General features: G+C 31.7%; 1 protein-coding gene across 4 annotated transcripts in view; it reads left to right on the forward strand.

Moving 5' to 3' along the window:
* The window catches only part of LOC125029286 (guanine nucleotide-binding protein G(i) subunit alpha), a 69,927-nt gene that overhangs the window by 47,098 nt on the left and 10,329 nt on the right, over positions 1–12,500 (forward strand). For 2 of the 4 annotated variants that reach the window (XM_047619178.1, XM_047619181.1), the window contains exon 3: positions 6,616–6,763. In XM_047619178.1, coding sequence (XP_047475134.1) covers positions 6,643–6,763 — 121 coding nt within the window. In that variant the 5' untranslated portion in view covers positions 6,616–6,642. Of the gene's footprint in view, positions 23–141; positions 270–6,615; positions 6,764–12,500 lie in introns of those variants that run through there. The other 2 variants (XM_047619179.1, XM_047619180.1) reach the window with 2 other exon arrangements.

Raw genomic sequence — 12,500 nt, forward strand, 5'->3', positions numbered from 1 at the left:
CCGAGGAAGACTTACAATATAGGTAGGTGGGAGAGAAGAGCCAGGAAAGTCCAAGAGGGTAAAAATCACGCCAGTGGACTTTGTTTACAGTTTCCAAGGCGTGTTCACGGGCAGAAGGAGGCGCCCACCGGTACGAGCTGTCACTTTTCATTTACGACTGCTCCGGTACCGTGATTGTAGGGGTGGCCACTCAGCAGCGCGTCGTGTTTCTGCTCATTCTCTCGGTGCCGGATGGGAACGTTATAGCAGCATTTGCACCCTAGAGCGAGGTAAAACCGAACGAGTGTGACCTAGTTGTGTGCGGGCATGGATGGGGCAAGACTAGGCGCGGCCACAACACCATGTCTACCGTGACTCAACTCTCACTCTCATGCACGGAACATGCACAACACGACCCTGAATTTTGCTTGATTATCAAGCTATGTCACAGGGATACATTTTTTGTGTTTAGATGGATTAATTATATTACAGCTTTTTTTTTTTTTTTTTTTTACTTATTCTCTCATATTAGAGATGAAAGTGAAATTTCTACAGCTCATGACAATGAAGGTAATAAGACAAATAATATGATTTTATGAGAATTAGTTCTTATTGAAAGTTGTGCATTTTTATTTCTTTAGAGCAATAACCAATAAATAGGAAATGAAAAATCATACAAATACTATGCAAACAAAAGGCACTTGCAGTTTCTAGGAAATCTTACCTCTTATACCTCATTGTAGGTTTGATAAATTGGGGTTCTTTGAAAGCCATTAATTAGAGTGATGTGGCTTCAAGCCATGGCTTCCATATCTGTTGGCATTCCAATAAAATAGTGTGTTTATGGCATTATCTTTGAGCTGTGTTGACTTGTGCCAGAGTTCTAAGGCATATATATGTAAATTAACTTCTATATTTATATTAAAAAGAACTATTATTTGATTATTTAATAACATAGGGGTTCTGGGCAGGAGTTGCATATAAACCTTTTTCCATCCCCTGGTGCTGTAGAAAATGGTATAAATGAGAGTAAATATTTTCATAGTGCAATAGATGTGTTTCAACTGTATCTTCTCAGGAAATGCATCACTTGCAAGTTTTTTTTCAGTGTGGTGCTGCATATAGTTATTAGTTCCGCTGTTATACTTGTGTGGTGCTCGTGCCAAGCACAAAGTTTGGGGAAAGGGGAAATGGTGTCTTAAACTTCAGTTGAATTAAAGGACTGGAGGCTCTAGTTTCATAAATAAATGATACTGGTAATATTCGGAACGTGATAATTAGATGTGTGATGATACTGATATATCTTTTTAGTAACCTAGTACTATCTCACATGATTTTTACAAATAAATCATTATATTAACACCAACCCATTTGAGCCACAAAAATGAATTTGCAGCAATTGCAGAAACTGGTCTGATATGTGCATATACTTGCATATGTTTAGAGCCTATTAATACAATAAATTAGATTGCTAATTATGATACTGTAATTGTATATTTAATTCTTTTTTTCAACTTTTGGGTCTGGACCTCTTTTCACTGGGTGGCCAAACCTTATTTTTTAATGTTTTTTATTATTTTTTTGATATCAGACATTATTTTGTGAATTGGAATCCTTTTTGTTTATCAACAGATTGTTACATAGGATGACATGCGCACATAGCTATAAACTAACTGTCATTGTATCTCTCACGAGTAGCCATACATGAGAGGATATGAAACATTTGTTTACATATAAATGTTTTACATCAATATTTTGCAAAGTGGTTTTGCATACCCAAAAGAAATGTACCTAATTGATAACATTTCTTGAATAATGGCATGGAATTCCCAGTCTAGTATCAGTATATATCTTCATGCAATTACTTTGTTAGTAGAGGAAAGCATGGTGCATACTATAGAAGTTGATATAAAAGATATCATTTAGGATTTCCTTTTTTCAGAAATCATCTGCTTCATTCCTGTAACCAAAATTGTAATAACTAGTGATTAAGGAAGTGGATCTGTCATTCTGTAGATTGTCATCAGAATAGAAATTTTTCACCAAATATTTGTTTTAAAATTTTCTATTATGTGTTGCTTTACCATAGATATATATGAAAAAAATTTCTTCCTTGGTTAGTGTTTATGTCAATCTCACTATACTACTAGTAGTTTTATAGGCTAAATTTCTTTAAATTATTGACTTTATTTATAGCTCTTAAACCGTTTGAGTGACTAGCAGGCAAGCACTACATATTCAAGGAATAAATTACCTGTTAGATGTTAGCACAGATGTCAGTCCATTTGTTTGTCTGGTGTATACTTGTATACTTGTTTTGCTCAGAAATGTAGCACAAGCAGCTCAGAATAAAAACAAGCCTGCTACCTGGGGATGACATTACATTTTCGGTCATATGCTCCACCTTGCTGCCCCAGAAAGACAGTACCCCTTCCCATGTCCCACTAAGCCCTTCTTAACCAAATTAATTAAATCTAAGTTCAATAGATTAAGAAAATTTAGTAGGAGCCTCTCTACCTAAAACACAATTGTTTTTATGGCTTTTCTACCATTGCTATGGCCTTTTTGACGAAGCCACATAGTCTTCAGATGCAGAAGTGAAGGATTGCTATATGGCAACACCTTATCAGCCATTGGTACATATGAAGTCATAAATACAGTGATCATAGACTGCATGGTCTACTGACTTGACCAGTAGTGCTTTACCAGTCATTTTTTGGGTCTTCGTTTACCACATCCATTTGACACTAAGGCAACTTTGCCTTTCATAGGGATCTGACTGCTAAATGTTAACCCCTAAATTCTGGATGATGTGATCGTCACTTCAGAAAGAAAATTGGCTTGAGGAGCAAGTGATGTGAACATGTCATCAGAAAAATTGGCTGAGGATTGGGGCAAGGGGAACGTGTCATCATAAGGATTTCAGCTAAAGGTAGAATGACAGCAATGACTCGCCATGAGTTTACAAAGCTCTTTGAGAGTGATTAAACACAGTAGGCATTTAGGAAAGGCTTTTGCAATATTTCCATCAGTATATGAGTGTGGAATGTACCATCTGAGTGCTAGGACTTAAAGAGCATTGGTTCCAGGGAGGACTCAGTTTTCTTGCTCTAGATCCTGTTCCTTGAATGGCAGGTTGTATGATGAAAAAATAAAGAAATGACACAAATAACAAAATGTTATTGACTGCTTAGAGAGATTGTATGGATTGTACAGTCTTATTACTAAAGCAAATCAAATGACAAATTTAGACTTTGGAAAATGACAAAAAAGCTAAAAACATGCAGAAAAAGAGAAAACGACATTGCAGGTGGGAGGTATGGAGTCTCGTCATTGCACATGAGTTGTGTGTGCCCAGCCTACAAGCTACACACATCAGAGTGGCCCCTCAAGTAAGCCTAACATGTGGCCCATATTTTGGGCCACATGTGGTTAGCAAATATCTGGATCTAAGGGATTAAGTGGATCAGGGTCTTGTTATAATGATGTGCCATGCTCATCAGGGTCTTGTTATAATGTTGCACCATGCTCATCAGGGTCTTGTTATGATGATGCACCATGCTCATCAGGGTCTTGTTATAATGATGCACCATGCTCATCAGGGTCTTGTTATAATGATGCACCATACTCATCAGGTTCTTGTTATAATGATGCACCATGCTCATCAAGGTCTTGTTATAATGATGCACCATGCTCATCAGGGTCTTGTTATAATGATGCACCATACTCATCATGGTCTTGTTATAATGATGCACCATGCTCATCAGGGTCTTTTTATAAAGATGCACCATGCTCAAAATCTTTTTACTAGCTTTTTTTCAACTTTATCTATTCTTTTACCAAGTCTTTCTATCTACTGATATTTCAAAAATAACTTTGTCAGAGGCTGCTGTATGTAAACCTCATTACAATGATAGACCTTGTTCAAAATCTTATTCGTGTAACACTCCCTTTAAATTGAACCTCCCCAGTACTTCATACCTTTCAGTGTTTAATGTAAAACAAAACAAAAAAACAAAAAAAAAAAACAGCATAATGTAAAATGAACAAATTTATTATAAAAAAGTTGAACTAATAATATTAATTCAAATTTATGCTTTCTGGAAGAAATGAAAACAAGCTCAATGAAAGCAACAGTGAAAATGATTGCATTGCTTTTCCACTGACTTAAATCCTTTCCCACTAATCTAATGATTAGTAACTTAAACCCCTTGTGAGTGGTTTGCTTAATATGTAGAATTGTATGGTATATTTAACCCCTATGACCTGGATGATGTGATCATCACATGAAAAAATTTGGCTTGAGGGGGGGGGGGTGACATGGACAGGCTTTCATGGGAAAAGTTGGCTGAGGGGCTTGGGTGATGGGAACTTGTCATCATGAGAGTTTTGGTTGGATGCCTAGGTGATAGAAATGACTCACTATGAGTGCACAATGTTCTTTAAGGATGATTAGACTCAGTGGGCTTATAGGAATGGGCTTTTGCATTATTTTCTTTGATAAATGAATGTGGAATGTATAATCCGTGACTGGAAGAGTGCTGGCTGAAGGTAGGATGCTATTTTCATGCTCAGGATCATGTTCCTGCCTGCCATGACTGGCAGCACTGGTTGTATTACAGAAAATTGAATATTATGAAAAGAAAATGAATTAAAAAAATAGCAAAATTGTACTTATTTTTTGAGTTTTGGACTATTAGAGAGATTATGTAAGGAAAACAGTATTACCATCTGGATAAAGCAAATCAAATGGCAAATATGCATGCTTGAAAATGGCAAATGAATAGAAATGCTTATGAAGAAAAAAAAAACATTATTGCATTGGGAAGGCATGGAGTCATTTCACCGCACATACATGTTTGTGTGCGCCTGGGCTACAAGCTGCACACCTGTCAGAGTGGCTCCTCAAGTAAGCCTAATGCCCATACTTTGGGCCACATGTGCACAGTGTAGCATCTGGATCCACGGCGGTAAGAGTCTAGGCAGGAAATATGCCAAAAGGCACCACCACCTGTGCTCTGAGTACCCAGTTACCTGTTATAGCATCTCCTCTCTAAAAGACAAAGAAGTGGGACTCTAGTGATATTCATGCTGCTTACATACATATGCATAACAGATAATTCTGAAATTGTTCAGAAATAATAACAGTGAAGGTTAATGGTAAATAAATGCCTTTTCAGCCTTGCCCTTTTGAGAATGTCTAAATGCATACATTTAGTCTTTCATTATAAGTCATGTTGACAAAAAGCCTGTCAGGAAGGATTTATACTAGAAGTGCAACTTTATTTTAGGGTATAGAATTTTTTATTATTTTGTAGCATTTTCATGTTGACCAAAATATATTGAAAGCATCCCCTAGTGGGGCATGCATTCCACTTTCAGAACTACTGACTTAAACATAACATATTTTATCATCATACTAGAAATAGGGGAAAAAAGTGTGAGTGAGTGAATGAGTCTATTTATCTGTTCTTTATGTATATGCATGTGTGTGTGTCCATACATGGGTGGGTGGGTGGGTGTAAGAGTGAGTGATGAGTGTGTGTGAGTGTAGGTGGGCAAGGCTGTATGCATGTGTCATTTTTTAGAACATGTCTATATCTTAACTTCTTGGATCAGGATAATGTGATCATGTCATAAAAATAAAATTGGCTAAGAGATAGCTGTTGGAAATATACTTTCATGGAAAAGTTGCCCAAGGGTTTGGGTGATGGAAATATACTGTCATGTAAATATTGGCTGAAGGCTTTTTTGATGGGCAATGACTTGCCATGAGTACAAATTTCTTGATGGGTAAGTAGATTTAGTGAGCACTTACGAAAGGTCTCTTGCCTTATTTCCATCAGTAAACAAATTTGGAATGCACCATCAGTGAACCATGACTGGAAGAGCTCCAGCTCAGGGAGGACACTATTTCTGCCATGGGAAAAGAGGACACCCATATCCAGTGATTTTAAAACCCATGGAATTTGGGGTCAACAAGCTATTAATGTCTAATAAACAAATATATTAGAAATAATCAGTGAGATTAATAGATACGTAATCACAATATGAACGTCTGAAAACATGACAAACTCCTGCCTCAGCTGGGTTATAACACTATGCATGAAGAGGGTTACTCAAATCTGTTTGGGCTCCATCATCCTGGGATAGCAGCCTCCTGTAAGGGAGGTTTTAGTGCCCATTAACAGAGGCAAAAATACAGAAATACTGTGCGATCTAACATGATGATTTTCCTGATTATACTTCGTACCCTCTCCATCTATCAGGACTTGTATCTTCTATTTTTCTTTCTTTCTTTTGTGTGTGTGTGTGTGTGTGTGTCAAAAATTGCTTTAAGTGCACACTAGACAATGAGGAGTCTCGTGATACCCAGTTTGATACAGATGTATTTTAGAAGATTACCGTGTATATATATATATATTATATATATATATATGTATATGTATGTATATATATATAATTATATAGATAGATAGATAGACATGTCTACTATGTAAATATGTGTGTGTTTAGTTTATTTATATATTTATATTTTCATATTTATATATTTATTGTGTGTGTGAGTATTGTATGTCACTAGCTATGTAGGCAAGTAATGTCTGTTAAATAGATTTTCCCTTTTCTCCTTTCAAGGGGCTGCCATAACTTCCATCAGCAGCCATGGGTTGTGCAATGAGCAATCCTGCTGACAAGGAAGCAGCAGAAAGAAGCAAGAAAATAGACAAAGATTTACGACTTGCTGGTGAACGTGCAGCAAAAGAGGTTAAACTTCTACTTTTAGGTGAGTGTTATGTGCTTTGATTTACTAATTTATCTTGAAAAGTAATAGATTTTAATTAATGTTAAGCCAACAGTCCTATCTGATATTTGATCTGACTTGAGATTATTGCCATTTTGACCTTGCCTAGGCAGGGTATCTGGGGAGATAAGGGAGCCAGACTGAGTGGCTTTGCCCAGATTCTGTTCATTTTTTTCATGGGCATTGATCATCTGTAGCCTGATCATCCAAAAAGTTTGTTCAGTATTATTGTTATGAAACTAAAACAGGAAGCTGGCCAGTCATAGATGGCTATGGGACCAGGTCTGAGTTTGACTAGTGGAATTTGGGCTTATATAGTTCAGAATATTTATTTTATTTGTAACTTCTCACTGTCAGACTATGTATATATACACTAATATTTTTACTATTATTATCAGCCTTCACATTCATTGACTGTGAGTGAAATCAGCTTCCTTGCTTCTTATTCAAAGCACAGAATGGTGTGCATTTGCTGTAGTGCCTTGTCACTGTATTTTCAGCCAGTGCCCTATGTAACTATCACCTTTTCTCACCTGCTTCAGCTTGTCTCTGTTATCATATACTTTACATTCCTAATGGTATATAAAACTTCCCCCTCATGCCATCCCTGAACATTTAGTTAACCCATTCGCCCCATGTGGCAAGAATACATGCCATGCCCACTGCAATATATGTTTATTTATTGTATTTACACATATATGGCTCTACAAGTTCTTAATAACCAAATAGCCAGTTATCAGAACTACCTATCTCACCTGTTTGCCCTTTTCCTTCACTTTAGGAGAGGGTCTTTTGTATCATTTCATTGTCTAAAATATTTTAATAACAATTTAATAATCATAACATCAATATAAAAAATAACAGTATCGATAGCAGTGGTATTAATAAGAAAAACACATTTTCCCGCCAATTCAAAATATGGGAAAATCAGGATCGGTAACTAGGGCCTACTCCTTGCTGGCTGAGCACATGTGGAGCCATCTGTATGTAACAAAATCCACCAAAAATTACAGGGGACAGAACATAAATCTGGGGCGAATGGGTTAAGACTCACCAAGTGAGTAGGCTCTTGCAGAATGGGTAAAACCTTGGTGATATTGGTGTGCCCCAGAGTTGATCTGAGTAGATCTAAGTAATGTATTAAAAATGGATACTGCCATGCTTAGCCTACTTAGAAACCAAGGAGTCAATTACTTAATCTACCTGATGTCAGTGGTTAACCAATTTCTTTGATTTTCAGAAAGGTAAAGATAGATTTATAAAATATATATATATATATATATATATATAGTATATAGATTATATATATAATATATAATATATTATATATATTATATATAGATATATATGTATATATGTGTATGTATATGAATATGTATATATTTTATATAGATATATATGTATATATGTGTATATATATATATATGTATATATTTTATATATATTATATATATATGTGTATAGATATGTATATGTATGTGTATATATATTTATATTGTATGTATATACATAAAAAAAAAAAAAACAAGAATGGGCAGTGTATATAAATGACACTAATTGGTTATTATGGGAATTCAAGCCATCTATTTCTCCCCTTGAAATTTCTCCCTCTTGGCTTCATGGTGAAAATGATGATGGTGATGAAAATGTTAGGATCAGTAGTGCAAATAGTAATATTTTTCTATTGTTTTATTTTTATCATCATCATCATTATGATTATCATTCTTGTTATTAGTAGGAGTAGTAGTGGTTGCCATTATTGTTGTTGTTATTATTATTATTATTATTATTATTATTATTATTATTGTTATTATTATTATTATTATTATTATTATTATTACTAGTATTATTGTTATTGTTATTGTTATCATTATTATAATTCATTTTTATTGTTATCAGTATTTATTATTGTTGTTATTATTATTGTTGTTGTTATTATTATTATTATTATTATTATTATTATTATTATTATTATTATTATTATTATTAATATTATTATTATTATTATTAATATTAATGTTATTATTATAATTATAATTATGATTACTATTGCTACTACTATTACTACTACTATTACTACTACTATTACTACTTTTACTATTACTACTACTACTATTACTACTACTACTATTACTATTACTACTACTACTTCTACTATTACTATTACTATTACTACTACTACTACTACTACTACTATTACTATTACTACTACTATTACTATTACTATTACTACTACTATTATTACTACTACTACTACCACTACTACTACTACTACTACTACTACTACTACTACTACTACTTTCATTCTTATTATAAGTTTGTTATTATTGATTTTATTGATATTATTGTTGTCATTATTATTTTCTTTTGTTATTATTATTATTGTTGTTGTTGTTGTTGTTGTTGTAATTGTTTTGTTATCATTCTTATTGTTATTATAATTTATGTTTTTATTATTGTTACCATTATTATCATAATAGTAATAATGATAATTAGTATTATTATTAGTAGTAGTAGTAGAAGTAGTAGTAGTAGTGCTATTACTCTTACTATTACTATTATGACTACATCATTATTATTGTTGTTGTTGTTTTCTTCCTCCTCCTCTTTCTCTTTCTTTGCCTTTTCCTCTTCTTACTGCTGCTGCTATTATTATTGTTATTATTTTTATTATCATTATTATTATTATTATTTTTATTATTATTATGTTTAGTGTTTCTTTATCTTCTTGGTTTGCGGCTTTTAACTGAACCCCGGGTGCAATCCAAGGTCCTTGGGTGTTGGCACTTGAGTAGGAGTTCTACACAGTTTTCAATGGGAGGGCCTTTCTAATATGGGGAGAGCCTAGGAGGGCAATTTTCTGGATGCTGTTGTTGTTGAAGCATCCTGGCATCTCTTTAAGCCACTTTTCACTTGTTTTTCTTGTCGTTCCTAGGTCACCAATCATAACAATTATTGTTATTGTTATTATTATTATTATTATTATTATTATTATTATTATTATTATTATTATTATTATTATTATTATTATTTTTATTATTATTATTATTATTAATGGCACAGTTACTGTTATTACTACTACTATTATTACTATTTGTATTAGTATTACTATGGCTATTACAATTACTATTATTGTTGTTGTTAGTCCTATCTTTATCATAATTTTGTATTATTGTTACTGTAATTATTGTTATTATTATTATTATTATTATTATTGTTATTATCATTATTATTATTGTTATTATTATCATTATTATTATTATTATTATTATTATTATTATTATTATTATTATTATTAATGATAATATTATTGTTAATTTATTATCATTATTATAATTTTTGTTTTTATTGCTATTGTTATTGTTTATAGTAGTATTGTTATTACTACTACTATTATTATTATTGTTATTATTATTATTACTATTATTATTATTATCATTATTATTATTTTATCATTTTATTACTATCATCATCATCATCATCATCATCAATATCATTATTATTGGTGTTTTGTTATTATTATTGTTATTGTTATAGTTTTGATATTATTATTGTTATTATTGTTGCTGTTAGTGTTATCATTTTTATGATTACTGTTATTGTTATTGTTATCATTATCATTATTATTTTTTTTTCATTAATTTCCTTTTTTTAAGTACTGCTATCATTACAGCTATTATTATTGACCATTATTAATGTCACCATTACCACCCTCACCCACAAACTCACCCTAATACCACTGTATTGCTATTTTAATTATCATGATCAATATTATTATTATTATTATTATTATGTTATTTTTATTGTTTTTGTTATGATCATCATCACAATGATCATTGTTACCGTCAGTAATTCTTATCATTTTTATTGCTGTCATTATTATTTTTATCTTTTATTTTTTTGTCATCACTGTTATCATTGTTATCTTTATCATTATCAATATTAATATTTGTTTTTATCATCATAATCGTTATTATTATTATTTGTATAATTTTGTCATTTTCATTATATTACTAGGGTTATGATGATTTTTATGATGATGGTGATGTTGATGATTATCATTATTATTGTTGTTTTTGTCATTGTTGTTGTTGTTGTTGCCCTTGTCCTTATTATTGTTATTGTATTTACATTATTACACTCTTTTTTATTATTTTCATTTTTGTTACAATAATTATTATTATTATTATTATTATTATTATTATTATTATTAAATATTAATGTTATTATGATTATGATTATGATTGTTATGATTTTCATCATTGTTATTATTATTATTATAGTGTTATTGTTATTATTTTTAATAACAGTAGTTTTATTTTGTTATTAATTATTATTATTGCTGTTGTTATTATTATTATTATAATAATTATTATTATTATTATTATTATTATTATTATTATTATTATTTACTCTTTACTGTTATTGTTTGTTATCATCATCATCAACATCATATTATTGTTATTATTATTATTGTTCTTGTTCTTGTTATTTAAAAAAAAATATTGTTAATTTGAATATTATTATTAGTATTAGTATTACAGTTATTATTATATTATTTTATTATTATTATTACTATTTCCATTATTATTACTATTGTTTTTGTTACTCTTACTAGTATTATTGTTATTGTTATCATCATTATTGTAATTTTTGTTGTTGTTGTACTAATACTACTATAGCTATTATTATTATTATTATTTTTATTTTCCTTGTTGCTAATACTATTACAGCTATTTATTTTTGTTATTATTATTTTTGCTATTATTATTGTGATTGTTATTCATATTATTACTATCATTGTATGTATTATCTTTGTCGTCATTGTTGTTATTTTTTTTATTGTTTTTGTTGTTGTCATTATTATTATTGTTATGTTTGTTATTATTGTTGTTGTTATTGTTATAGTTAAGATTATGATTATTGTCATTTTTAGAATAGTAATGATTATCATTATTAATGTTATCATCATCATCATCATTATTTACTATTATTAATATTGTTGGTTTTGTTGTGGTTGTTATTATTATTATTAATTATTAATAAACACACACACATACACACACACATACACACACACACACACACACACACACACACACACACACACACACACACACACACACACACACACACACACACACACACACATACACACACACGCACGCACGCACGCACGCACGCACGCACGCACGCACACACACATAGATGGGAAAAATGCTGTGCTCAATTTTTATATTTTTTGTGAAATCTTTCTGCACATAGATGGCTCTGCTAGTGCTTAGCCACAAAGGAGTCAATTAGTAGACCTTGTGCCCTTCCCTGATTCACCTTTCCGTGAATTGGCGGGAAAACTGTAGTTTTTACTAGTGCTATGAATATCGATGGTGTTATTTTCATTATAAACATTATAGTTACTTTAAGGGTATAAACATTAGTAACAGCAAAATAAGATTACGTAAAATATTGTCGTAAATCAAAGAAATGGGTAAACAGGCGAGACAGGCAGTACTTGTAAATGGCTCACTGGAGACTTAGTACAAGTGTAGCCATCTGTGTGTAAAAACAATTAAACAAGTAAACTCACAGTGGGCATGGCATGTACGTACACGTCATGCTGTCAGCATTGGGACACACACACACACACACACACACACACACACACACACACACACACACACACACACACACACACACACACACACACACACACACACAC

This window comes from Penaeus chinensis, chromosome 9 (genome assembly GCF_019202785.1).
Source record: "Penaeus chinensis breed Huanghai No. 1 chromosome 9, ASM1920278v2, whole genome shotgun sequence".
Classification (NCBI taxonomy): domain Eukaryota; kingdom Metazoa; phylum Arthropoda; class Malacostraca; order Decapoda; family Penaeidae; genus Penaeus; species Penaeus chinensis.